The sequence below is a fragment of the Medicago truncatula genome, chromosome 4, assembly GCF_003473485.1.
Source record: "Medicago truncatula cultivar Jemalong A17 chromosome 4, MtrunA17r5.0-ANR, whole genome shotgun sequence".
In the NCBI taxonomy this organism is placed as follows: Eukaryota; Viridiplantae; Streptophyta; class Magnoliopsida; order Fabales; family Fabaceae; genus Medicago; species Medicago truncatula.
The window spans coordinates 50,758,470-50,786,457 of NC_053045.1; the positions used below are offsets into that span (position 1 = coordinate 50,758,470).

At 33.5% G+C, this 27,988-nt stretch overlaps 3 protein-coding genes across 3 annotated transcripts; 2 read left to right on the plus strand and 1 right to left on the minus strand.

The window, feature by feature from the left end:
* Nucleotides 1–6,549: 6,549 nt before the first annotated feature.
* LOC11407454 (uncharacterized) lies at nucleotides 6,550–10,121 on the plus strand. Its single transcript, XM_003608793.4, has 6 exons — nucleotides 6,550–6,862; nucleotides 7,347–7,392; nucleotides 8,147–8,231; nucleotides 8,414–8,478; nucleotides 9,109–9,212; nucleotides 9,849–10,121. Exons 1-6 carry the CDS (start codon nucleotides 6,761–6,763, stop codon nucleotides 9,891–9,893), a joined length of 447 nt encoding a protein of 148 aa, XP_003608841.1. The 5' UTR covers nucleotides 6,550–6,760; the 3' UTR covers nucleotides 9,894–10,121.
* Nucleotides 10,122–13,751: 3,630 nt separating this feature from the next.
* LOC11405569 (SWI/SNF complex component SNF12 homolog) lies at nucleotides 13,752–17,786 on the minus strand. Its single transcript, XM_003608795.4, has 2 exons — nucleotides 16,107–17,786; nucleotides 13,752–14,214 (listed from the first exon to the last, which is right to left on the minus strand). Exons 1-2 carry the CDS (start codon nucleotides 17,630–17,632, stop codon nucleotides 14,154–14,156), a joined length of 1,587 nt encoding a protein of 528 aa, XP_003608843.1. The 5' UTR covers nucleotides 17,633–17,786; the 3' UTR covers nucleotides 13,752–14,153.
* A 2,611-nt stretch (nucleotides 17,787–20,397) lies between these two features.
* Nucleotides 20,398–27,582, plus strand: LOC11405570 (conserved oligomeric Golgi complex subunit 2). The gene is made up of 12 exons (XM_003608796.4): nucleotides 20,398–20,969; nucleotides 21,803–22,009; nucleotides 22,483–22,819; nucleotides 23,088–23,249; nucleotides 23,578–23,677; nucleotides 23,764–23,979; nucleotides 24,062–24,170; nucleotides 24,464–24,664; nucleotides 24,823–24,927; nucleotides 26,669–26,791; nucleotides 26,889–27,023; nucleotides 27,159–27,582. The coding sequence occupies exons 1-12, from the start codon at nucleotides 20,514–20,516 to the stop codon at nucleotides 27,270–27,272; spliced, it is 2,265 nt and encodes a 754-aa protein (XP_003608844.1). The 5' UTR covers nucleotides 20,398–20,513; the 3' UTR covers nucleotides 27,273–27,582.
* Nucleotides 27,583–27,988: the final 406 nt, after the last annotated feature.

The following is a 27,988-nucleotide window of genomic DNA, read 5'->3' on the forward strand; positions in this document are numbered from 1 at the left end:
CGAAGACCGCAGTTGATGTTACACAAGAAATTAGTCAAGTGTTCTCGGCTCATTTTACCATTGTATAATAGGAGATGAGAATTGATTGATGCAAATATGGTTAAGGGACTGTTGTAACCAGCCAAGCGTGATCAAAATCTTGAGTCAATGTACACGACTCCGGGTACTCAATTCCAAAAATGAAGGATGAAAAGGTGCATACTTGCTTCTTACACCTTCAAGTTTTTAAGGTGAGTGTAAATTAGCAAAATTCACACACACACACACATATATATATATATATATATATATATATATATATATATATATGGATTTGCTAGAACACACCCACTAGTTTTTATGTGGGAGTGTTTTAGCAAGTTATAACTAAAAAGTTAATAAATACACCTTAAGGTGTATGTTGCTATAACACACCTTCTAACAAAAATAAGTGGGTGTGTTCTAGCAAATCCTATAGGCATTTGCTAGGATACACCCACTTAGTTTTTAGAAGGAGTATTTTAGCAAGTGAATAACTAAAAAGTGGTTAAATACACCTTAAGGTGTAGCTTTGCTAAAACACTTCCACATAAAAATTAGTGGGTGTGTTCTAGGCTACTTCTAGCAAACCCCATATATATATATATATAAATATAAATATTAATGTTTGTGTTATATGTATATTATTTATTAAAAGTTCATATAACTAATAAATCTTAAAAGAAAAATAAATTACTCATATTATAACCAGTAATTTATTAAATAAACCATCACATCTATCTCAAATATAAAATAAATAAATTCTAACTATTTAAGTTGAAAAATACCTCTAAAATAAGATAAAAAAAATTATCACGAGTGTGTGTTTAGAATGAAAATGATGAGCGCATGCATGAAAACAAAATCATTGCCTTCTAAATTTATAAATTGATTAAAATATGTAATTTTATCAAATTATTATTTAAAATTTATCTATCAATTTATTGTTTAAAAATGAATAAACTATCTATTAAATTTGACAAAAGTTGTGCTAAATTAAATATAATTTAAAATGAAATTTAATGAAGGAGAAGACTGAGAAACAAACAAATGGTTAGAATTAAGGATAAAACTTATGTAAATTTCTTTTTGTGTTTTTCGTATATTCTTAGCTCGAAATACATTTTTTGTGACTATAGCAAACTTGTGTGTTTTTCGTATGGTTCATAACTCAATACATTTTTCGTGACAATAACAAAAAATTAATTTTATGTGAAGAACCATAAAAAAAAGCATTTAAGAAATGCACATAAGTCTTGTCCTTTAAAATGAAAGTTTTTTTTAATGAAAATAAATTTTATGTGAAGAACCATCACATGCAATATGTAATGAGGGGTTTACACTCAAATCTCGATGGAATGTGTTAAATAAGGTTTTTTCTAACTTGCTTTGGGAAAGAGGTGGGTAAATTACCCATCTTGAGGTGGCATCACTATAACATGGACAACTGTAATCCACAATAAAAAATGGACTAGGAGATGGATTTGATATATTGACCTGGTATACTTTTGTTATTAGCAGATTGACCCATTAATTAACTAAAAAAAAATAAAAAATTCCAGATTATTTTCTTCTTCTGCATAACTGCTTTCTTCTCCAATATCAAATAACCGCTTTCTTCTTCTACCTTTTCTTTCAATTTTTCAACCCAACCATTACTTCCTTCAATCCATTTGTAATTTGGGAAAAAATTGATTCATCAACATCAAATTCATCCATCATATTTACTCTCCACTCATACCGTTTCTTCTCTCTCACCTTTGGGGAAAATGCCCTAAGAAACTTATCTCAGTCACGAAACTCCATAATCTCTCACGGTTCCATAATCTCAACTTATTCCTCGCGGATTTGCAAGTAAGTAAGTTTTCTTGTTTTAATTGCTATTTAAATGGTTCAAATTGTTTTGTTTGATTTGGGGGTTTAGGGTTCTCCATGTTTTAATGAAGGAAAAAGCTATTTAAAGCGAAAACTTTCTTCACGATTGTACAGCGACATGTATTGTAGTCTTTCTCACCGTTGGATGTTTATATGGCACAATACAAAAGTGGTTGTAACAATAAATGAGTGGGTGAATACAAATTAGAAAAGACTACAATACATGTCGCTGTACAATCGTGAAGAAAGTTTTCGCTTTAAATAGCTTTTTCCTTCATTAAAACATGGAGAACCCTAAACCCCAAAATCAAACAAAACAATTTGAACCATTTAAATAGCAATTAAAACAAGAAAACTTACTTACTTGCAAATCCGCGAGGAATAAGTTGAGATTATGGAATCGTGAGAGATTATGGAGTTTCGTGACAGAGATGAGTTTCTTAGGGCATTTTCCCCAAAGATGAGAGAGAAGAAACGGTATGAGTGGAGAGTAAATACGATGGATGAATTTAATGTTGATGAATTAATTTTTTCCCAAATTACAAATGGATTGAAGGAAGTAATGGTTAGGTTGAAAAATTAAAAGATGAAAACGCAGAAGCAGAATGTAGTCTAGACAATTGTTTTGAGAAGATAAAACTTAATTAATGCTTGGGTAAATCTGCAAAATAACAAAAATATATGGTTACAATTTATAAAACTAAATAATAAGTATTTCAAATACAATGAGTATACATGGCTGCTTTTTATTATTATTAACTTACATGGGTAATTTTAAATTACTCATGTGTTTGTAAAGGTAGGCTAGACCTCACCGTTAAATAAACATTGTCAATCATTTTGCGGTAACTACGAACTAACCGATGCTGACAAAAAAATGGAGGGATCAAGACCTACATCATCATGGATGATGCACATAAAGTGTTTATACAATTACATCAATATCCTTTCGCATTGAATCAAAACCAATTACAAGTTAAAAAAATATAAATTAGTGGGTTAAATTTGAGTTCTTAAAAAACAACCGCCATTAAAATAAAAATTACTAAAATCAATAATCAATCTCTTAAATTCCCCCACCCATAAAGTTTTTCTAGTCTCACACCATGTAATTCTAGTTACATCCAAATTTACTTCTCACCCTATATAATTCTAGCTACATCCAAATCAATTTAGGAGTTTTACAATAATATCAAAATTGTCTTCTCCATGTAAATTTCTAAGAACCATTTTTCCATGGTCATTCTGAATCTTCACCCCTCTTTCACCCACAAACCACTATAGATGCGCAACTAATATCTGCCAAGATTAAATATTGAATCAACATTTTTTTCATTAATTTTTACTCTATTCATAAAGGTTAGTGAATTTCAAGAATTTATTTATTAAAGAGTCTATATTTAGGTTTTGTTCATTGTCGTGTTTTTTTTTTTTGTGAGCGACATGAAGTGTAGATGTGCATTTAGATTAAGTAAGGTAGCGTTATTTAAGATTACATAGCTCACTACTTTGATGTTAGTGTAAATTTAAATTACGTATTAACTGTCAAGGTAAACAAAGTTTAAGTTAACATAGACACTATTACTTACTATGAGAATTATTGTAAATTCAATTTACGTATGTACAACTTATGTAGATGACACTCATGAACTCCTTATACATGTACACACATAAACTAAGTTTACTTAATTTCTGTAAACTTAGTTTACATTAACTATGTAAACATGTTTTACATAGTTTGGAAAACTACTATCTTTCTCTCAATTTCACATTTTTCCACCTTATCTTTCAATCAATTTTACATTTTTTCCTCTCTAGTTAATGGACCTTGAAGAAGAATAAAGTGATGCCGTTGCTAACAACAAAGTGAAACTTGAAAACCCACGATTAGTAGATTCTACGGTTGTATTTACCATTGATAAAATGTTTTCTATTGAAGAAGACATGTGAAATGGAAAGCGATGAAAGAGATGAATGAGACGACGACGTTCGGAGAGGGATCAATACGCGTGTTGTTTTTGGCTTTGACATGATTTGGGAGATGATTACGTGATTTGAGGATGATGAATACATGAACCGGTTTCTGTGAGACGTACGATGAAAAAGTTTTGAATTAAATTGAAATTTTTATTTCAATTAAAGAGTATATTGATCATTTCGAAGCATAACTTGAATTTTTAAGGTGTAAGTAATATCTATCCCCGTTAAATATGTTTTTACAACATTATAAATTAATTCAACCGTTAATTTTATGAGATATTATAAATTCAATAAACTACTTCATCTGTCCCATATTAAGTGACACGGTAGACTCTACCATACATATCAATGTATATTTTTTTATCTTTAATATCTTGAATTCTTTATTAGAAAAAAATATGAAAATTTAATATTTTAAAAATATTCATCAAGACGAATCTAACAACCTCTTATATGAAATTGTCCATCTTTGTATATTAGTAGAAAAATATGGTCAAAATATGTTAGGTCAATAATGCACATTATCAAATAAGTTATCTATTGCGGGACGAAAAGAGTAAGATATTTGCTATGTCAACCGAGGAAGAATCCTCTCCATTTGGCAAAATAAATGGAGAATGCAATTTGGAGAGAAATAGACACATAAAATATATAGTAGGTCATACCATTAAGTGGGTCCCATCATCATTAATTGTTTTTGACTTTTTTTATAGATTTTTTTGTGTCTTCATCTCTCTAAATGGAAGAAACGGAGAGGATCATAAATGGAGATGGTCTTAACTCATGTCAACTAAGAGTTGGGATGCTCTCCATTTTCTCCATTTGTAGAGATAAGGACATAGATAAATTATAAAAAAAAGGCTTATTAGATCCATTGGTCCCTCAATTAATTTTCATTTTTCATTTTCGTCCCATAATTAATAAAAAGTACTTTTTGGTCTCTTAGGTTTTCCTCCGTTTGCCAAATAAATCCTTCGTTGTTAAGTTTAACCACAAATGTCTATGGTGGATCAATTTTAAGAGTAGTCCACCATAGACTTCATTAATTTTTTAAATTTTAACTGTTTGATCTTTAAATAAAACACCTACCATTAGATTAAATGGACCATGATTATCTTACAATGATCCAACAACAACTACCATTGGATTAAAAAAAGGCTACCATTGAATTATGATTAAATAAATGGACCATGGTTTTATATAAAAAAATAAAATAAAATAAAATACAAAGGTCCGCTCCTTCTTCTTCTTTTCACACATAAGCTCCTTCTTCTTCTCCCTTAAAACCACCACCGTCGCCGCCCCTTCTCGGCGTCGCACTGTCCACCATGTGCACCGTTCGGAAAAAGTAAGACCATTTTCTTTATCCTCTCGACGAGGGCTTTCCATTGGTCCAACTAATTTCATGAAAGGAACAACTTTTCCGTCGACCCTTTTTTTCCTCCGCCGCGGGAAGGGGCTTTTCCGGCCACCATACTTTGTATTTCTTCTTCCTGTTATTGGGCATTTGCGAATTCCACTTCTATCTCTCTCAACCGGTGCGCCACCCAGTACAACAACCACCAACCTCCTCTCTCCGATCCGCCGTAAACCTCCTCTCTCCAGATCTCGTTCTTCTCTTCGTGGGTTCTTTTCAAAGTTATGGATTCCATGGAAAAATGAATGTTACGTGGAAGAAGAAGAAGAATATTGAGATGAAGGAATGAGTAATGTTACAATTATGGAAATTCATGTGATGTTGATTTTTTATTTTTATTTTTGATTTCTGGAAATTCATGTGATGTTGAAATTCTGGAAATTCTGGATTTTTTTATTTTTTATTTGCAGATGGTGGTGGGTTTGTTCTTGTTGTTGCAATTGTAATGATAAAGATTGATTGTTGTTTAAAAACTGGAAATGCAGACATTCAAAAGAAGAGAGAGAAACTAGAAGGAGTAAGGAAAGATCAAAATGCAGTGTTTGTGGTACATGATAATATATGTGTTTTGATTTTTGATGTTGCAGTTCTGGAAATTTGTTTCTGAAAATCATGTGATGTTGTTTCTGGAAATTTGTTTAAGATGATGGTGAAAAGAAGGTGAAGAAAGGGAGAAATAATTAGATGTTGTTGACTCACCGTAAGATAAAATACACCTGTATAATTGAATGGTCATCTTTTTTTAAAAACATAACAACGGTTTAAATTAAAAAATTTAATAAGGTCTATGGTGGACTACTCTTAAGATTGGTTCACCATAGACATCTGGGGGTTAAACTTAACACCAAGGATTTATTTGGCAAACGGAGGAAAATGTGAGGGACTTAAAAGTACGTTTTATTAATTGTGGGACCAAAATGAAAAGTTGAAATTATTTAAGGGACTATTGGATCAAATAAGTATAAAAAAACATAATTAATTAAGGAGAATCTTAACCGGTGCCCCGGGACATTGGTTAAGTAAGATTAAATTTTATTGAAAAGTGATGTAATTATTAGTTTGTCAAAAATAACAGTTTATATTTCTAAGACAATTTTTCTACTTTTGAATTCTTTAACCCGTATCTTTAGGCACGGACATTGATTAACAACATCCATTAATTAAATTAATTAACGGTGGTGGGACTCACATATTGATATGAGTTCCACTATCTATGTTTTACTAGTATGTATATCTCTCCAAATTACAATTTTCATTTATTTTAAGCAAATGAAGAGTCCCTTAACTCTCGTCAACTAAAGCAATAATCAAGGTTCTTGAAGAGAGGAGTCCACACCATTTCTTCTTCCATATATAAATAGACTTGAGAGGGAAAAAGTTCAGTCTTCTGCCTTCTCTTCTCTTCTCTTCTCTTCTATGCGCCGAACTGAACCTAACCAAACCAACAGTTGAAACCTCTCCTCCCTGGCGATGGATTCAACTTCTTCTTCTTCTTCTCCCGGCGCTTCTCAATTCCTCGCTAATCTTCCCCTTCGCGGCACCTTCACTTCCACCGCCATTTCTTCCAATCCGGTACATTCCCCCTTTCTTTCAATCTCATTTTATCGATCTTCCATTTCTATTGAATTTACTGTTATAAGTTTTATGTGAAATCCCCTTTCATTCACGTGTATGGAATTTCGTAACCCTAGCTTGCTAGTTTAGTTGCTAATGTGTATGCGATTGTAGATTTCATTTCTGAAGTGCCAAAATTTATTACTTTACTTCAAAGAGGGCTTAAGAAAGTGTCAAAATTTATTAGATTTCGTTTGTGAATTGTCAAATAATTTCCACCGATTGATCTATCCTGGTAATGGCATAGGCAATAGAATAGATCAATAGAGTCCTTGTTTTTGTCTCGTAAACATTGTTTCTTTTGGAATGAATGGCTAGTGATTCTTTTACTGATGTACATTCATGTTTTTTATTTTAAGCTGTTAATTGAAGTAGTAGCCTTTAATGTTTTAATGAGGTTATATGAGAGTTTATGTTTGCATTTTACCTTATGCTTTTGCAGGATCGGATGCGGGTTTATGTATGCGATCATGAGACCACACCGCCAGGTCTTATTTACTATCTTTCAAGTATTTTTGACATGTTTTTGCGACTTATAAAGCCTATATAGTTGCTTTGGTGCTCATATATTACCCTGCCCTCAAGCAGCGACTTTGGGGAAGAAACAAAAAAAAAAAAAAAAAAACGTTTTTTCCTTTTTATCATTGTGGGAAGTTTACCTAAAGTTTCATTCTTGTCACCAGAGTTAGAAGAATGATTTTTTTCCGGCTCATAAGGAACAAAATATTTGACCAAATTCAAATCATGTTAATATGAATGTTACTTACAGAAGCATGACTAATTGACTGTTGACTGCAATTTTTTCAAGGAAATAATTTACACATTGGCACTTTGATACATTGCATTGAAGTTTAGTTAGTATTTATGTTGCTACAACGTTTCACACTATTTTAGTGGTCTTAATCTGGATTAGTGCAGGGTGATTCAGTATTCTTTAAACTGTAAAATTTGTGTTTCAAAACATGTTTTGTCAAAGCTATCAAGCATTCTAAATCTTTATCTCCTTAGCTCCCCTAACTTGAAGGGTTGAAAGATTCATTTTTTAAATGGATCATGTTATTGAATATTTTGTTTGTGTTTTGTAGATATTGTGGAATTGGTTTTTTAACACTACAAACTCCTTCCACCCACTTGGTCATAATGCCATGACATATATTTTTCTGAACTATTGTTTCATCCCATAAATTCTTGCTATAAGTAGATAATTGTTGTGAAGTGATTTTGACTCCCTTATTTATCCAGAAGGGCAACATATTAAGACTAATCAACAGAACATACTGATCAGAGCACTCAAATTGAAGAATGTATCTGACAGTTCAAAAAAGAGGTATCATTCCCACACCCCACCTTTTGTGGAAGAGTCAAGTGTATGGTATAATTGTTGGGTTTTTCACTATTTTGTACTGCCTGGTAGTTTTTTAATGCAAAGTAGTTATGGCATGTCTTGAATTCATTTATGTCTATATTTTATCCTGGTCTAGTTTTATTAATTTTTGAACTTTTTGTCAGAACTGCTGAAAAGGTTTTGGGAGCTTCAGCCAAGAAACTAAATAATCAAACCACCCCTCAACAAGGTGTGTTCAGATGATCTTTATGATGCATTAGCCATTAGGATCGAGCTCATACCTCTTTTTTTGCTGGGGACAAGAGTAGTTATTTGTTTTCTTGAGATTGCTATTTCGTCTTCCTAATTCTTAAATGTGTCTAGCATCACTTGTCTCATGGTTCCTCTTGATGCTTTGATGTTTAAACACGTCATTAATCTTATGTCTGTATTTTGCATATACATCAATAACAGAATTCAGCCAACCTCTTTTTTTCTCGAGTGTGGATTAAAAGATAAAAAATCATGTTTGGTACTATGTATCCAGATTCCAGACTGCGTTCTCAAGATGCCTCTGTTTTTGGTATAAATTTTCTTATTAAATTAAACAGGGTTTCCATGTTTGATTGATTTATATGATCACAAGTCACTAGTTGAATCTAGAGTGAACCAATAACAGTTGCATTGGACATTAATAACCTTTTCAAGGCCAGTGAGCTTGTATCTAACTTAGCTAGGGCCGATTCTTTGAGACTTTAGTCCAGTGATGATATTTTCCCTAAGATCTGTAGTAAGATGGCTGGACATTTTTGACCACTTTTATTCTGTAGTATTATCTCAGTATTTCTCATCTTGCCTTACTTGGTTTTTAAACATGCAGAGGGATCAAATGGTCAAACATCCAGTAGGAACTTCCAGAGCTTGACTGTAGAGAGGCTCCGAGCTCTTTTGAGAGCTAAAGGTCTTCCAACCAAAGGAAAGAAGGCAAGTAGCCCTACAGTTAAACATACATTTGTACATAAGTTGCATTGAGACAGCATACACATGCACGCATATGGTTGATCATTCACGAGTTGGTTGGTAGTTTTTTTTGTTTGCTTTTGTTTCATGATAGTTCATATATATCCTAAGAGAATCTAGAGAAATGATATTTTGACATCAATTTGGATGGTTCAAATATGTGGTTAATTACATTTAGTGGATGTTTAATTAATATAACAAGGTATCACAACCTCATTGATCATCCACTAAACATAATTAACCATGATTTTCAATGTCATTAACCGGGTGTTCAAATATACATTTATCTATTAATCATGCAAATTGTGTTCAAATATACACGTGGGAATTTTGGTTAATGGTGTTCAAAATCATAGGTTAGTTTTAAAAGATGTGGCACCTGCATTATATTCATTATTATCCAGTGAATGTAATTAACCATCTAACTGATCATCCACATTGATGTCAAATACTCAAATTTATGTTTCAAATAACAATTATTCATGATATAATGGTTGTGAACTGGTTTATCATTTATCAATGACTGATTATTGTCAATGTCCCTGCTCGTGCAACTTTTATACACATTTTCCATTCTAATTAGTGAAATAAAATGTATAGGAGGAGCTTATTACACGTCTAAAAGATGCTGATGGGCAAGCATAGCATGGAGAGTGGAATTCCTGGTCATTCAGTGTCCAATGTAAGAGTAGTTTTTATCCGAAGAAGCACCAATGTAAGAGTAGTTAGTTTATATTTTTATGAAACTTAGGATCTGGGACTGGAACTAATATACATACAAAGCTAGTGTAAACTGGAGCAAAATTTGAATATTATCGTTTTGACGGCCATTTTGCAAAGTTTGAATATTATTTTTTTGGCGTTGTTGTTTCATGAGTGTCAGTATTATGTATTGTGATATTTTTTGTTATAAATTAAAGCTTTGATTTTAGTTCTTAATCAGGAAAGGAAATGACTTCTCAAATACTTTCAAGTCAAGTAGAATCACAGTGCAATTTTATTCAACATTGTTCGATCAAAAGTCATGGATACAAGTAAAATCCTCTCTTACTAATCAATAAAAACAAATTTTGATTGGATGATGGACGAAAGATATATTAAGGAAGGGACAAAAATAACGGATTAAGAATGGGAGGGATGACACTAATGGGTTAAGAGTTGGGTTTGACTTGTGTCCACGAAGGAGAAAGGGAGATAGCCAAATGGAAGGAATTTAACAACATTTTGAAATCCTATAAATCTGTAAAATATTTTGAAATCCTAGAAGTCTTCTTTATTAAAAAGTTATTTAAATCCAAGCTAAAATCCTCAGGATTTTTTTTTTCTTCTCAAAATGATGTCTGATTATCTCAATCCAATACAATGGACACTTTACTCTCAAAACTTTATTTTACCTCTTCCGTTTGCATCTTGGTATTTTCTATTTACTCTCAAAACTTCATTTTTACCATTTCAGTTTGCATCTTCTCACTTTCTCTTCCACTTCTTGTTAAGTCCGACATCATGTTACATGTATCCTTTTCCATCAATTATCATTGTATCGATATTTGTTTGATAATTACGTATGTTAGTTAATTGTTGAATAAGTCACTCAAACTGCACACATTTAAAATAAAAAATAAAAAAATCATCGGAATTTGGACCTGATCAAATTGTATACACACAAAAAAAGTTCATCAAAGAGTTACTATCCCATCGGTTGAGTAATTTGAGAGACTTATAGAATGGTCACCACTACATATCTGTCAATATTGTGATCAAAGGACTTTCATTGAGTTGAGATTTTTTTATAGGAAAATGCTAACCGGTGCTCTGGAGTACTGGTTAAGGATATGAAAAAGGAAATTATATCATAGTTAATGTATTGAAATTATGTAATTAATTTATAATAAAGTCAAAAACAGTTTCTCTTTTATGGTATGTTTAACTAGCAGAACCCTTTATATATATATATATATATATATATATATATATATATATATATATATATATATATATATATATATATAAGCATTGGGTTGAGTTGATTAAGAGTCCGTTTGTTAAAGGTTTTTTTCTAAAAAAAATCACTTTAAACAAAGAGAAATGATATTTGTACAACTATTTTGTAACAACTTTTGTGACAACTTTCTCTCTCATACTCACATATGTTTTTACTTTATCTCTCTATTGCTTTGATTTTCGTGCAAAAACCTACTTTTCCTTTGTAAATTTATGGTTGTCAAATAAGTTGTCTATCAAATGGTTGTTCAAATAACACACCTCATTTCAAATGAGAAATTGTTTTCCTAAACAAATATTTTTGATAATTGCAAAAAAAAAAAATATTTTTAAGAATCTAAATAAGCCCACACAAATTGGCATCAAAGTGAATCGAACATGAGACCTTAAGGAAGAACACACTCCCAGATCCTTCATCACGGTAAACAACAACTTATTTTTATTTATAAAACTTGAAAAATGAACCTCTAAATTATTGAATGATTAAGAGCCCTTTTGTTATAGCTTTTTTAAGAAAAAAAAAATATTTTTTTAAGAAAATAATCACTTTTAAAAGTTTTGCACCCGTTTGTTACATAATCTAAAAAAAACTTCAAATGAGAAGCTGTTAAGAGCAACTTCCTAAAAAAAAAAAAATTTTAGAGGAGAGAGAAAATATGATCTAAAAGATCGAACTAATTTTGTAAAAAAAAAAAAAAAATCCTTTTATGTAGTTGTATCTAAACAAACTAGATTATTTGTTTAAAAAAAAATTATTTTTATCACGGTAAACAAACACAAAATAGATTCTGATTTTTCATAAAATCTCTAAATTATTTTACGTCAAAATCACTTTTATTTTAATCCGTAACAAAAATCATTTTTTTATAATCTGTAACATACGGTCCTGATTGTCCATTTTGGTTTATTCTATAGGAATCAAAATTTACTCCATTATATCATAATAATTGACATATTTATTTTTTCGCACGAATTAAAAAATACTATGAATGAAATAAAGGTAATATTAATTTTATCAAATGCATGGACGAGTTCAAAATATTAAAATCAATTCATCACTTAAGATAATTGAGCTAATTTTTTAGCTTTGGCTTTCATGCTTGGCTTGAATGGAACACGACAACCAAGAACATTGGAGCAATCAACGCCAATTGGCCTACACTCTTTGGTGTTTCGGTTTAGGCTCTCTAGATAAAGATCTTAATAACCTTGTGTTCTTTAGAGAGACTGAGCTTTGTAGCCACGCTACTTCTAAGGTTATCAATATGGCTTATCAAATCGAGAAGGAGGCAGTTTTCCTCTTGCATCTCACGAAGAGAATACATCTAGACACAATTCTCAATGTATAAAATCTCCTTCTGACTTTGTTAAAATTAACACATATGGATCCTACGTCCATTGTCACTCAGCTTGGGGTGGCCTTATTGGAGATCATCACTGTCAATTTGTGAAAAGGTTTTTGGTGTATCTTGGAACATGAGATGTCTTACTTGCTGAATTATGCATCTAACTCATGTCATCCTATAATCAGACTCAACTAGTGTTGTTAATATGATTCACAATCGGTTTACTGCTATCCTTCATCTTCAATGTCTACGTCAGGAGGTTCTTTATTTTATCCACCTTTTAGGTTGGACTATTCAGGTTAATTACATTCATCTAAAAGCAAACTCATGTGTAGCTCTTGCTCTTAGAGGCCAAGATGTTGATTTTTCACTTGTTATAAATAGATCTTATTCCTTAAGGGGTACTGGTTCGTTCTGTATAGTCGTGTCTTATTGTGTTCTTTTCTAGTTCCTTTATCAGTTTTTTATTTTTATTTTTTATGTTATGTTTTAATGGATAGAATGAAACAATGGCAACTTCTACGTTGCACGAGCGTCTGATATCGTGAACCGTATGCGAGCAAGTGAACGGTCAGAGTATTAGAAGGTCGCAAGTATTATTATGCATCACAGACAGCTTGCCCTCAGTTTCTCGCTGTCTTCCATACGTTTCTCTCTTCCATGCATTTCCACTTTCTCCAAGCAGCAGTCAATCTGACTTTCTTTTAAAGTTGAATGCCAACAAGATTAAACTTCACGATCTCATCAAATTGAGACTTCTCAAAAACTAGAACCGTTGCAATGGCTAGTAAAACAAATAAAATAGGAATACAAATTTGAACCTACGCTTCTTGCCATTACAATTACAAGCCCTGGTTCTGGGTGTTCAACCATGGAGAATGATTTTTCTGGCTTGGTTTTTCACTTTAATTAGGATGTTATTATATCACTTTGATGAATTACAATGACTTCAGGTGAATAAAATTTTCAAGTTTGATCACAAAAAAAGTATTAGAAAAAGAAAACCAAACGTTTTTAATGGTTGATTTCCATGTGAAATTATGTCATGCACCACTCTATGATTAATTAATTATCTATCAAGTATATAAATTAAAATGGTGTTTCTTTATTGAGGTGGCATGACAGCATTGTTTTTAATACTTGGTATATAAATTTCAATTCGATCATTCACTAGTTCTAGCCACATGAAATATTCTACGTCCTGAAAAAACAGACATGGTATAGTTCCTAGTTCTAACCCAAAACATTCAATATACCACTACGAAGACCGCAGTTGATGTTACACAAGAAATTAGCCAAGAGTTCTCGGCTCATTTTACCATTGTATAATAGGAGATAAGAATAGATGAGAATCGATTGATACAAATATGGTTCAGGGACTGTTGTAACCAGCCAAGCGTGATCAGAATCTTGAGTCAATGTACACAACTCCGGGTACTCAATTCCAAAAATGAAGGATGGAATAGAAAATTTAGCAAGGCTGGAACAAAACTGATTGATGTCAGAAAATTAACCAAATTAACCACTCAACTTTTGACGCAATTTTCCATCAAATGCTTCAAGGAGCATCAGTTCGGGCACTTTTCCGGCTCAGATAGCGAATTACAGCATCCTCAACCCTGCAAATATTCATAAAAGAACACAAACCAATCAGGAACACTTTTTGATATACATCATCGCCAATGGTACAGCAACAAAAAAACATGTTTACTTATAGAATGCACACACAATTAGGGCCCTAAACCTTCAGTCCTTAATACTGCATCTAGACGAAATCACTTGCTGTCTTTTGCCCCAAGTTAGACTTGAAACACATTGCTGTCTGAATAATGTTCGCATAATTTCAGAGTGCAATCAGAACTTCACAGAAGCCGTAATATACAGTTTTAGGGAAAAACTTCTCTAAAGGGAGTTTGCTCCAAAATAACTAACTACGGATGTATGCGCCTTTAAGATTAGTGATTAAGAGAGAAATGTGCTCTACAAAAATGAAGGACCTATTAGTATTCAACAAGGCCCTTGTCCATTTACTGTTAGACGCCACTTAAGAACACAGAACAAACCAGTGTTTTAAAACACGGACCGCCCGGTCCAACTGGTTTAAACGGACACATAGCCAGTCCGATCCGACTATTTGATCGGTTATGCATCGGACTCGGTTCTGACGTCATTAACTTGAACCGGTTGACTCACAAGTTTTAAGTGATTGCAGAATTTAGAATTTACGTTATTTTCTCTGACATTCAATGCACATACATTTCTAGGCGAATTAAATGTGCAGCACATCTTTTCTGCCTGTAAATTAATCCTGCTTCTAAAATTCACCAAAAATACCATGACAGGGTTCGAACCCTGCTTCTTTTGCAAAATTTTGCAGCCTTTACCACTACACAAGTCCAACATGATAAATAGCAAACAAAAATATATATAACACAATAAAAGGGAACGGGAGCATATCATGTGAGAACTCTTGTTTATCATGAGAAACGAGAACTTTCAATGATAGTCGTTGGATGTGAATCAACGATTCAGATTAAAAAAAAAAACTAATTAAAGGACCGCGTGGCCCACTAATAGTTGGGAGTCCGTCAACTCCTCCGCAGGCGTTGTGCGGTGTCTTTTCACCACACCTCTCACATCATAAAAGCTCATTTGGAAGAGGGAAATGGTGAGCTGGCAAGTTCGTTAGAGAGTGGAGGGGGAATACACATGAGACAGAGTATAAGAAATGCTTAGGAGGGAAAGAGAAAATGATTCTGCATCATTCAGTTAGGAACCCTATGGTTTAGGCTGAGAGAGAAATGTCTCTTCTCTGAGGAGCTCTTGCTCTGGGATTATAGGGACCTAGTATCTGGAATAATAGTTGGAATCAGAAAACGTTAAAACAATAAGGTTAGAGTCGAATTGTCCAAATAAGGAAGAAACTATGTGGTCTGCAGAGTGCCGACAAAATGGGTACGCAGTTGGGCGGAACCAAAGGGAGGATGATGTTCATTTAGCTATTAGTTGGTCACGCGACCCTTTAATTATTTTTTGTAATCTGAGCCCTAGATTCACATGCTACGACTATTATTAAGAATTCTTGTTTCTAATAATAAACAAGAGTTCTCATCTGATACACTCCCTACAAATAAATGTACAATTTTATTATATTTTAATCTATGCGGTCTGGCTAGTGACCCATTGGTCTGACCTGTAACCCAATTCAAGGCCTCGACCGAGTAGGCGGCTGTTACGGGCTTTAAAACATGGATACTGCAAAGCAGCATTAAATATGCTTATGAAGTCATTTAAAGTGTTGCATTCATCCCTAAAATTAGTTCCCAATACAGGCAAAGCTGCTTCTTCAAAGTGCAAACTTTAAATGACACTTCTCTCGTCAACTCTCAATATTTAGCAAATAAACACAAACATTAAAGTCATAGCTAACCAAGATGTAAATTAAAATACCATTCTTGCATGCCTTTTTAGTCAAAACATAACAAATTATTTTTAGTAGCAAAATGCTTACCATGGTTTATTGTAGAATTCAGAACGTTTTTCATTTTCGGCATTATGGCTGGCATCTCCGGCAACAAGCTTTAGATCCTTGCTCTGCGAAGCTATCAATGCATTAATAAACTCTGCTGGAGACTGACTAAAGCCAAGAAGGAAAGACCGTCTCTTAAGATGCTCATGGATCTTCTTTACCGAAGCGCTAATCACTTCATCAAAAGCATCAATTTCTTTGTGCCTCTCCATACTTGTTAAGAATGCAGACATGTCTTTCTCTAGCGAAAGAGGTACATCAACCTGCACATCATAACATGTAGTTCCAGCAGGAGAATTTCCAGAAAGCTTGATTTTATGCTCCAGGTGTATATGCTGTGGTTGTGATAAATGCTGTGATATCTTCTGTGAAGCCATCGAGAATTTCATCTTTTCTTCCCCGAACACTTTTTGGAGAGAAGCATCACACATGAAGAACGAAGGGTCATTTGGACTCTGCAGCTTCCTGAACTTCACATAGTTCCAAAGAGCAGCCATTATCCTAGGACGGGTATCAAACTCAATCCCTAAAACTTTAGCCAACGGTGTCGAAACCATAAACTTCTCCGGCGAGTAATTCACTCCTAACCTAATAACTGCAGTAAACTCTTTGTCCCCTTTCCTCTTCACCTCAAAACCATCTTGCTGCACAGGCGAACGAGCACTATCCCACACAATAACATGCTTATCCGGGTAAAACCCCTGATCCAAATACACCGTAATCTTCTTAAAGAAAGCCGAAAACTTCGGATATACAATACTTCCCCTTTTCGAAATCCCTCCCACCACGGGATCCTTACCACCTTCTTCCAATATCCTCCCAGTTATCCTCAGCGACCAAGACGGCAGCTCAACACCACCAACCTTCCCAGATTCCTTCGTCTGATTCGAAAACGTATTATACACATAAACCCTAAGCGTCTTCCTAACCGAAGTTGGATTTTTAACAGCCTCCTGCACATCAACCTTTTTCCTATTCAAAGCAGCATCTATCTGCGCCTCAAGCTCAATTAACCTTGTATAAATCGCAGACTCGGGCACAATCTTAGCCACCTTTTCCGGTATTAAATTCTCCGGTAAAGTCCTCTTTTTTCTCAAAGGAGCAGGTGTTAACTCCATAGTCTTGAATGCAGATGTCTGGTTACCACTAGGTGAGCCTTGTGGACGTGAATTTGCTTTGTGATGTGAACGCTTCACAGATGAAGTAGTACTTGCAGTTGCAGGAGAAGCCACATTTTGCTGCTGCTGCTGCTGTTGATGTTGCTGATGGTGCTGTTGTAGGGTTTGAGGATGAGAACGAGGGTTTACAAATTGTGATTGTTGTTGTGAAATTACATGGGGTTGGGGTTGGGGTTGAGAAAGCTGAAAATGACCGGGGAATTGAGAAGGATTTTGCATTTGAGGGTGAGATTGAGTGAGAAGATGAATTGGTTGTGGGTTTACAGGAATCGATGAAAACGACGGTGGCGCCGGTGGTGGATTCTTGGGTGGATTATTGCTATTGTTCATCGTTGAAATTGAATGAAAAACCCTAATTTACAAAAACGACGATACCGCGAAAGTGAAAATGTTGCTTACTGTTGGGATTCACTTGGTAGTTTGCGCTGATGCTCTCTTGCTGTTATTTCACTTCGTCACCTGCTCTTTTCGTTTTCAATTTCTTTTTCACTTTATTCACTTCATAGTATTTTTTATATTCTTCTACATAGGTTAATTTTTAAGTTTTTTTCTTACGGATTGGTTAATTTTTTTTAAAGTTGTTTATCAAAAATAAATATTTAAAATAACTATGTTTTTTTTTTAGGGAAAATAAATATTTTTTTGAAGATTTTAATCAGTATATTGTAAAAGTTACGATTATTTCACTCATATATTAAATGATATTTTATTCGTGGTGGTCGGAGTTCGAATCTCATACATTGCCTATATTATATATTGAATGATATATTCTCACATTAGTTGATGAATATGACAGTTTGTGTATTTCTATATTTATTAATTGACGTGATAACACATAAGTATATGTACATTAGTAAAACATTTTAATCGATATACATATATTTTACATATGTATTTAATTATGTGTTATCACATTAATAAATATGTTTTCATATCAATTGACGATGCAACATATTATTATATACGTATGTAAAAAAATCTATGTAAAATAATTATACATTGATTGCTTTTGATATACACAAATAAAATTTGTGACGAGCACAGTGCATATATTTAATGGATCTTTAAATACTTCATCCCTTAAAAAATATTGTTACATTTCTCAATATTATCAATGTAATTGTTATTTTTTTTATATAATTAATGGAAAATCTTTTACCAGTTAACTTATGAAAAAACAGGTTGATCATTTTCTTTTAAAGATCTTAAGCATTCAAAAATTTGTTTGGATGGGGACACCCCATCTTGTACGTCCTACATATTATGACGGAGATTAACCATATGCAGACAACGGTAAAAGCTTCACAACTATAACCTTAAAATTGACTTTTAAATTGTGGAGAATGTTTGTAAAAATGAAATAGTAATTAATAATGGATGACCTATGAAATTCACATACAGTACATAATATGAGTACGATACAACACAGACACATGTTGATACACAATTTTTAAAACTTATGATACGATACGACTAAAATATATTAACAAGTTTATTTTTTGTTGATCTCTAAATAAGTTTTTTATATTTTTTTTAAACAATCAAAAATGGAATTATATAAATCACCAAAAGCAACTCTTCTAGCACAAAGTGTGCCAAAAGAGCTACTCTACAAACTTAGAGTCATACAAACCATCAAAACAAACCATTACGTGATGCCCAAGCATTGTAAGGGATTTGAACACTACATATCTGAACCAAACCTAAAAACAATCTTATTGGCTTTCAACCAGGCTAAAGACATATATTTAACTTTATCTAACAACCTGAGAATAGAAGTTACAAATTATTGAAAAGCTTGTTATTACGTTCGTTCCATAAAACTCAAACGCACAAGAGCCAAATGAGCTGAAGAAAATTTCTAATAGCTTTACCTCCACCTGTCAAGTTCACAAACTGAAGAAAATGATCAAGAAGAACATTGGTATCAACACCAAAAATACCCAACCAATGGCGCACCAGAGGCCATAAAGATGAAAAAGCGTCACAAGATAAACAAGTTTTTTATACTAAAACTTTTATACACGTATAATATCTGAGAGGAATATGCATTGAACATTTTTCATTAATATATAATTATAAATATCATAATTTACTAAAAGGAAAGTATTTGTGATCAAAATATAGGTGCATTCCTTATGCAAGCATATCAATAAAAAAAAAACCACTAAAAGAACTCAAAATAAAATTGGTTTAAAGATGAAGAATTGCACCATTCACAAAAACGTACCGTTTAAGTCTAATTCTTGAATGAGAAAATTTTGCATATTTCATTTTCACAAACTTTGTCTCACTTTTTTTATCCTCATCTTTCTAAAATATGTAATGTGACATATCTTATGTATTTTCGTATATCTATAAAATATCTGATATATATTCTTTAAATGAAAAATTTTAGGCTAAAATATGATTTTGGTCCCTGCAAATATGTCTCGTTTTGGTTTTAGTACCTGTAAATTTTTTTTGTTGTTTTTAGTCCCTGCAAAATATTTTGCAGGGACCTTTTTAAAAATTAAAAGATTTTGCAGGGACTATTTTTCTAATAAATGAGTTCAGTCATCATGTGTCACATGTGCAAATCATCACAAAAATGGGGCCAGAGACCAAAATCAAAACGAGACATATGTGCAGGGACCTAAAACAACAATTTTTTTTTACAAGGACTAAAATCAAAACAAGACATATTTGCAGGGACCAAAACCATATTTTAGCCAAAAATTTAATTATAATGCTTATGAGTACATATAATCTTAATTTTAAGAACGGTAAATTTGAACATATCAACTTAAAATTAAACGTTCACATAAACGTCGGTAAATTTAAACATACCAACTTAAAATTAAACGTTCACATAAATATTCTTTTAGTGAGATTGATAAAAATAAGTTCATACACAGATATTTTCTTACCTAAATACCAATTTGTAACAAACAAAAAAAAAACTTCAATGATTAAATTGTTTTTGACAAATAGACCAAAAAAAAAATTGTTTTTGATAAAATGATTAAATTAAATTGTTAAAAAAAAAAAATCTAAAGTACTTGTCAAAAAAAAAAAAAAAATCTAAAGTACTCTAATCAACAAAACATAACGTAATTGATAAGTATCTCCGTGCGAACAGTTACAGTTATGTTATAAGATTTTCCAGTTCTAAGTATAAACAAATCAATTTTCTGAGCAAATCTCAACAAAATTTCTTAGAATTCTAACAATGGCGGATCCAATCCCAGCGCATCACAGATCCACCACAAACCTCTTCTCCGACCCACTCGACTCCCATCCTCTCTGGTTCAAACCTACCTCCTTCCTCTCCCCTGACTTCGATTCCGAATCCTACATTTCCGAACTCCGAACCTTCGTCCCATTCGACACTCTCCGATCGGAACTCAACAACTATCTCTCGTCGCTAAATCACGAGCTCATTGATCTAATCAATCGCGATTATGCTGATTTCGTTAATTTGAGTACGAAGCTTGTTGATGTGGATGCGGCGGTGGTGCGGATGCGGGCGCCGCTTGTTGAGTTGAGGGAGAAGATTGAACAGTTTAGAGGTTCTGTTGACGTTTCGCTTGTTGCTATAAAGAATGGTTTGAAGCAACGATCTGAAGCTGCTTCTGCCAGAGAGACTTTGGAGCTTCTTCTTGATACATTTCATGTTGTTTCCAAGGTATCAGTTGCGATTTTTATCTTTCATGCTTAATTGTGATTCTAATTACTAATTATAGTTAGATGAATAGTATTGGTGATTTTTTTATATTAGATCTAATGGCATTTTATTAATTTGCTTACGCAGCGATAGTGTAATATTACTGCCTAGTACTATGAATCATATACACGCACACAAGACACAACACTGACAGGTAGAGTAGAGATTGATAGTAATGTAATAAATAGAAGTGATTGAATGTAACGATGTGTTGTTACGTTCGATGCCAGACACACCTTCAATCTGAAGTGCTGGTGCTACATAGACTTTACTATGATGCAGTGCAGACACCAGACTCTCCTTCACTCTGAAGTGTTGGTGCTATATAGATTTAGTATTATGTGGTGCGGACACCTAACTTAACTTCAATCTGAAGTGCAAGTGCGACATAGATGTACTATAATGTGGTGTATTTGTTTGAGTTGGAAGGTTATTATGATATTCTTTTTTAGGTTAACTTGTGTAGTTTTAGGGTTTAGTATCAATTCCATTGCTAGGTTTAAGTTTAGGTTGGTTGTTGTTTATTTCGTCAATGAAGGTTTCTAAAATTGAGGGGATTTTTCATCATCTGTACATTATGTTTGATAAGATTTGGAGCCCGTTTGTTATGGGTTAAAGAAAAGTGATCTTGATATCTAATAATTTAGAGATTTTATAAAATAGCAGAAGCTATTTTGTGTTTGTTTACCATAATAAAATTCACTTTTTTGAAAGGCGGTTTTTATCTTGCATTGATTTTGGAAATTTGGGGTTGAGAGATAGGGAATTGGCTCAAGATTCATTCACAATTGCAGGTTGAGAAACTAATAAAGGAGCTGCCTAGTGTACCCTCTGACTGGTCAAATGGAGATGTGAATTTGTCGGAGAAAAATCCATCAAGCAATGGGGTTTCTGTGCAGCAAGTTGAAAATGGGACAAGTGTCAGAGAGACTCAAAGTATGCTGCTGGAAAGAATTGCCAGTGAGATGAACCGGCTAAAGTTCTATGTTACACATGCGAAGGTTTGTTTAATTTTTTTTCCCATTTTTGTTGAATACTTGAATGCTGTGTTTGTGTGTCTTGACAATTTCTAGATCAAATTTATAAATTATTTGGCATTAATATTTTAGTAGAAAACTGAGTTGAAATTGTTTGCTGAAGCTTGGTGAGAGGCGAAGGGTATATACCATTTTGCAAGCTACGGGTGGGTGGGTGTTTTTCGGGTTACTATTATTCACACACACACCACTGATTAATTAGCATTCTGAAAGTAAAAAAAATAAAGGAACCTGAAAGGGACAAAATTGACAAAAAGATAGCCATGCTCAGGAAATTTATAGATATGACTACTCAAATTATAATATTTTAGGATTTAGTTATTATGCATAACCAGGCATTGAATGTCCGTAATTTACTGTTTGTGTTTACTGTGTGTATTTGTTAAGATATTAGTACATTCTGTGCTCATCTCTTTTTCTCTATTCTGCCAGTACAGAACCTGCCTTTTATTGAGAATATGGAGAAGAGGATTCAAAATGCAAGCCTACTAGTAGATGCAAGCTTGGGACATTGCTTTGTAGATGGTCTAGAACACCGGGATGCAACTGCAATTTACAATTGCTTACGTGCATATGCTGCCATTGATAACACCAAAAATGCAGAAGAAACTTTTCGAGTGACTGTTGTGGCTCCATTGATACAGAAGATTATCCCACATGGGTCATCGGCTGTGGCTTCTGGATCATCTGGGGATGGGCTTGAAAATGATTATCAATTAATTAAGGAGTGCGTTTATAAAGACTGTAAATTTTTATTGGATATTTCTTCAGCTGGTACCTCATCTAACTTTTTCTTACCACTTTAGGATCCATATGAGCCTTAATCTGTCATACGGCATTGGTTTCTTGGACCATGTCAGTCCTTAGTCCTTCTTGGTCTTTAAATAAAAGTTAGAACTTATTAAATCCCTTTTCACATTTTTTTACTACATATACTGTTAGCTAGGTCATTTATGGTCATGCAGGTGGTTGTGCCAACATATATCATGCTTACATATCAAACCATTTGATTTACATATCTAACGGTTGGTACTTGGTGCAGAAAATTCAGGTTTACATGTCTTTGACTTCTTGGCCAACTCAATCCTTAGAGAGGTTCTCTTTGCTATTCAGAAGGGAAAGCCAGGTGCATTTTCTGTTGGAAGACCAACAGAGTTCTTGAAAAATTACAAATCAAGCTTGGAATTCTTGGCTTATCTTGAAGGTATTAGTCATATCTCCTTTCCGCTAATCTTACTTTTCACCTTGAGAAACAAAAAAAATGAAAGTTAATTGTACTTTGAGCTGGCGATTTTTATCTTTCTCGCTAAATTGTGATTCTAATTACTAATTATAATTCATCAAATAGAATTGGCGATTTTTCTATGTTAGATCTAATGGCATTTCATCCATTTGATTATCAAGAAAATGTGGCCTTTGTGTCAAACAATTTTGTTGATTTAATAAATGATTTAACAGTGTATTTGCTAAATTTATTGATACATGTCTAAGAGTATATATTCACTAATATATGTCATTTAATTTCATGCAAGGCTACTGTCCGTCTAGATCTGCCGTTGTTAAATTTCGATCTGAAGCAATCTATACCGAGTTCATGAAACAATGGAATCTTGGAGCGTATTTTTCTGTGAGGTGATTCTCTTCTTTACGATGGTCATAACTTTATAAGAATACCTGAATTATTAGCGATATGGGTCTCATATCTTCAATTGCCTCAGGTTTCAGGAAATAGCAGGGTCTTTAGATTCTGTGCTGACAACATCCAGTCTTGTCCCTGTCCAAAATTTAGATCCCGGCGAAGCAAATTATCAAGACTTAAAACTAAAACAAAGTGTATCTCTGTTGGAGAGTTTGGGATTGTGCTGGAGAGAAGATATTCTTGCCCTTTCTTGTTCTGACAAGTTCCTTCGCTTATCCTTGCAGCTTCTTTCTAGGTCAGTTTTAGGTGGAATGTTAACTATTTATGTTTCTCTTTTGCTGACAAAATAGAAGCCAACCTCTTTTTTGAATTTACAGATACTCAACATGGCTGTCATCTGGACTGACTGCACGGAAGAGTCATAATACAAGCACCGGCACTGGGCGCGGATGGGCTGTTTCAGCTGCCATAGATGACTTTATCCTTGTATGCATTATGCCTTTACTTTGTTTTTGTATGTATCTTGCTCACTTAACCCACATCTGTATGCTGAAGACTTGAAGTAAATCTAGGAGATATACTACTTTAAATGCGTCATACGCATACATATTATGTTGTCTTTTACTAAACTTTTTCCAAAGTTCCGTTTGAGGATTTGGTTCAAAAAAATGGTACTATGATGAAATAACAATTGTGTTGCTTGCAATATTACCCGATATGCAAAATGAGGATATGATTGCACATCACCTAAATCATAATAGACGTGGAATCATTTGTAGGTTATTCATGATATAAGATGTTTGGAGGCGCATGTTCGTGGTGATTACTTACAACACGTGGTTCAAGTTTTATCTTCATGGTCCCCAGATGTCCTTGAATCAGTAAGGCAGAGCATTTTACAGAGTGGTGAATCCTTGAAATCTTTAGAACCTTTAGTCATCAAAGCAGTGGTGGAGTCACTGGTGGAAAAATCAGTCGAGGTAGGTTGTATTCTACAATGAATATTCATTAAATTGGTTGCATTATTCAGATCCGGGGATGCATATATTTTTTATTTTCTAGACTTTTTTTTCTACCTTTGCTTCCCCCTGGTTGCCTTCCAACTTATTCATATTTTTGCTTGTACGAAATAATCTAGGACTTGAGACAGATGAAGGGGATAACAGCAACTTACAGGATGACCAATAAGCCTCTACCTGTTAGGCACTCACCATATGTTGCAGGAGTATTACGTCCTCTAAAGGTATGTGATATCGATTAAGTTTATGGTTTATATTATTTTCACCCTGATTACTTCTTTTCGTGGTTACTGGTTAGCTGGGTTTAAAGACAACGGGATGTTGATATAATTCTGGTAGGATGTTTAGTTTGACAGCATGATCGTAGAGAAAGCTTTAACATTTATGGTGATTGGTTCATCATTACTCCCTCCTGTCCTATTTATAAGAGACACTGAGTTTATTTATAGGAAACATTGTGTGTTAATTGATAAATTTCCTTCAATCCCCCTATATTAGTAATAAATTTTATTCTCACAAAATTTTCATGCTCCCTGTACAACGAGAGTCATTAATGTTATACACTCCCTTATTTCCACACCCATCCCCATGCACGAGGCGCAAAAAAGGTAGTCACCATTGAACCATGGGACAATTTAAATCAAACTGGTATTCAGCTGCTGATGCTTCACCAGTGTTTGTGAAAGCAGTGTTCTAGATTGTATCTAGTGGCATTTTTAATCTTTAAAGAAAGAGGACCCAGCTAATGCTATTTATACGAAGAATGACTCTTAAATACCCCAAATATAAAAGGAGTAGGAACTAGAGGGGCAGTTAATATGCAATCTACGGATTGTCTTTCTTTTGCATTTGGCGGAAAATCCTGATTCGCAAAACTTTTGAATTTTGATTTAAATTTAAATTTTCCGTTTAAAACAATTTTTGGCATTTAAAGTACACTCAACCCAAAGAAAAATGGAGTAAGAATCTAAAGGGAGACTTGATATGCAACCCACACAAATGCTTTTTGTTAAATTTTGGTGGGAAATCCTTGGCTAGGCATTAAAATTTCACTTTTTGGATACTCGTATGAAGCACCTTTAATTGTCTGCATTTAAATAATTTTTTGCAATTAAAAAAAGAAAAACATTTAAATCATTTGTTGAATAACAATGGGTATTTTTGGAATATAAAGTGGCAATAACTACTTTGATGTACGAGGTCTATGTGATTTTATCATTTTTTTCTTAGAAAAAAGATCGGAGGGAATATTATGCATGTACTTGACACAACTAATTGAGTAATGCAAGACACTTTCAGTTTTTTCTGCTTCTCGTTATCAGAAAAAAGAAGTTTTACTTTTGCTCCATAAACTGACTACTGTATTTTTGTTTTCTAATCTGAAGTCAATCCCAAGTTTTTTACAGTATTTAACAACTATTGTTAGGTGGGCTACTTTTAGGAAACTGTTAAGTTATGAACTGTTGATTGCTACATGTTCATTTAGGTACCACTGCTTCTGTGGGCATTTGGCCTCACATTTCAATTTCAACCCAAATTTTTATAATTAAACAACTATTGCCGTGTGGGCTACTCGTTATTATGATCTATTGGAAGTCCGACAGGATTATTACATGTTCATGTAGGTATCACTGCTTCCGTGAACCTTTGGCCTCACATTTCAACCCAAAAAGAAAGAAGAATCATTGCTTTTGTGCTTAGCTTTTTAGTTAGAGGCCAGGGAAACTACACTCATGCAAATTGAATCCAAACTGATATGGTGGGTGGCATTTCATGTGCCCAATTTTGAACACGTGTATAATCTGCAGCGCTATGAAAAATGGAAAGATAATATCTAATTCCCCTCTTAAAATAGGAAACCAAAAGATTAAGATGATGAACCTCCCAAAAAAGTTGAGTTATGTATTATTTGTGAGAAAGATGATTTGTTTTCATTAATGTAGTCTCTATATTGGTGACATGCAGATGTTTTTGGATGGGGAAAGAATCTCATATTTGGCAAGCGAAACCAAAAATGAAATACTCCTTTGTGCAGCAACTGACATTACTGACCGTTATTATGAATTAGCTGCCGACCTTGTTACTACGGTAAGAATCCAAACTACTTTGATAAAATTACTATGTTAATGAAATTTTTATCTCTTGGATTCTCTGATAATGCTTAAGAAATTTTGGTTGTGAGTAGTCAAGAAGGACAGAATCTTCACTACAGAAAATTAGACAGAGTGCACAGAGACGAGCAGGGACAAGTTCTGGCATCTCCGATAATAATGTGTCTGACACTGACAGAATGTGTATGCAGTTCTTCCTTGATATTCAGGTAGGCATGATACTTGCACATGCAACATGCAAGACATGGATGCCATGATTTTGAAATGAATTTTAAAGTCAATGTCCTGCAAACCGTGAATGCTTTCTTTTAGATAATAACCTTCCTCTTACATATTGTCACCAGGAGTATGCCCGTAATCTCTCTGCGCTAGGGATTGAAGCAAGCAATATTGCATCCTATCGTTCATTATGGCAGTGTGTGGCTCCAGCAGATAGGCAGAACAACATTAATTTTTAAGAGTTTGCACGTGTGGAGTCAATGTGGCTTGTAGATTGATTGCTTTCTTGCTTGGTTAAGATTTTCTTGTGTAACTTAACCATGAAATCTATAATACACAAATTAGTTGGCCTATACACAATAATCACAGGTTACCATAGTTCTTGAAGGGGATCTCCCCCCCTTTATATTTTAGGTTCTCCTTTATCACTAGGATAGGTTCTCGGTTGTTATCTCTGGTTTTTTTTCCTTCATATCATCATTCTTTTAAATTGCATTTGCGAACCTGCTTTTTTTCAGTGATCTTGCAAATCTATATATAACTTATATACCCTTTTCCCTCAAAAAAAAAAAAAAAACTTATATACCCTTTTTATTTTTGTTTGGTTTTGGTATCAAATCCTAGTGTAATTTGCCAAGTGGTAGAATAATGTTTCGAGTGAAATTTGATACATAGAGATTGTAAATCCTATATAGGACGATCTCTCCTACCGGATCATAGGTTTCTAGAGAATGGGAGAAGGAGAGGATCCATATCTTTGAAGTTTGGTTTGGGACTGCAGAATCTATCCTGTCTTTTCTCGGTAGTTTCCAACATCACTTGTTAAAAAGCTAATTTTTTTCTTCCCCAAGAATCATTGCCTCGATTTATTATATTGATTTCTGAAAAATTTACGTCTATCCGTGATAAAATGTGATTTTATATGTGATGTTATGCGTGTAAGTTTTATATACTT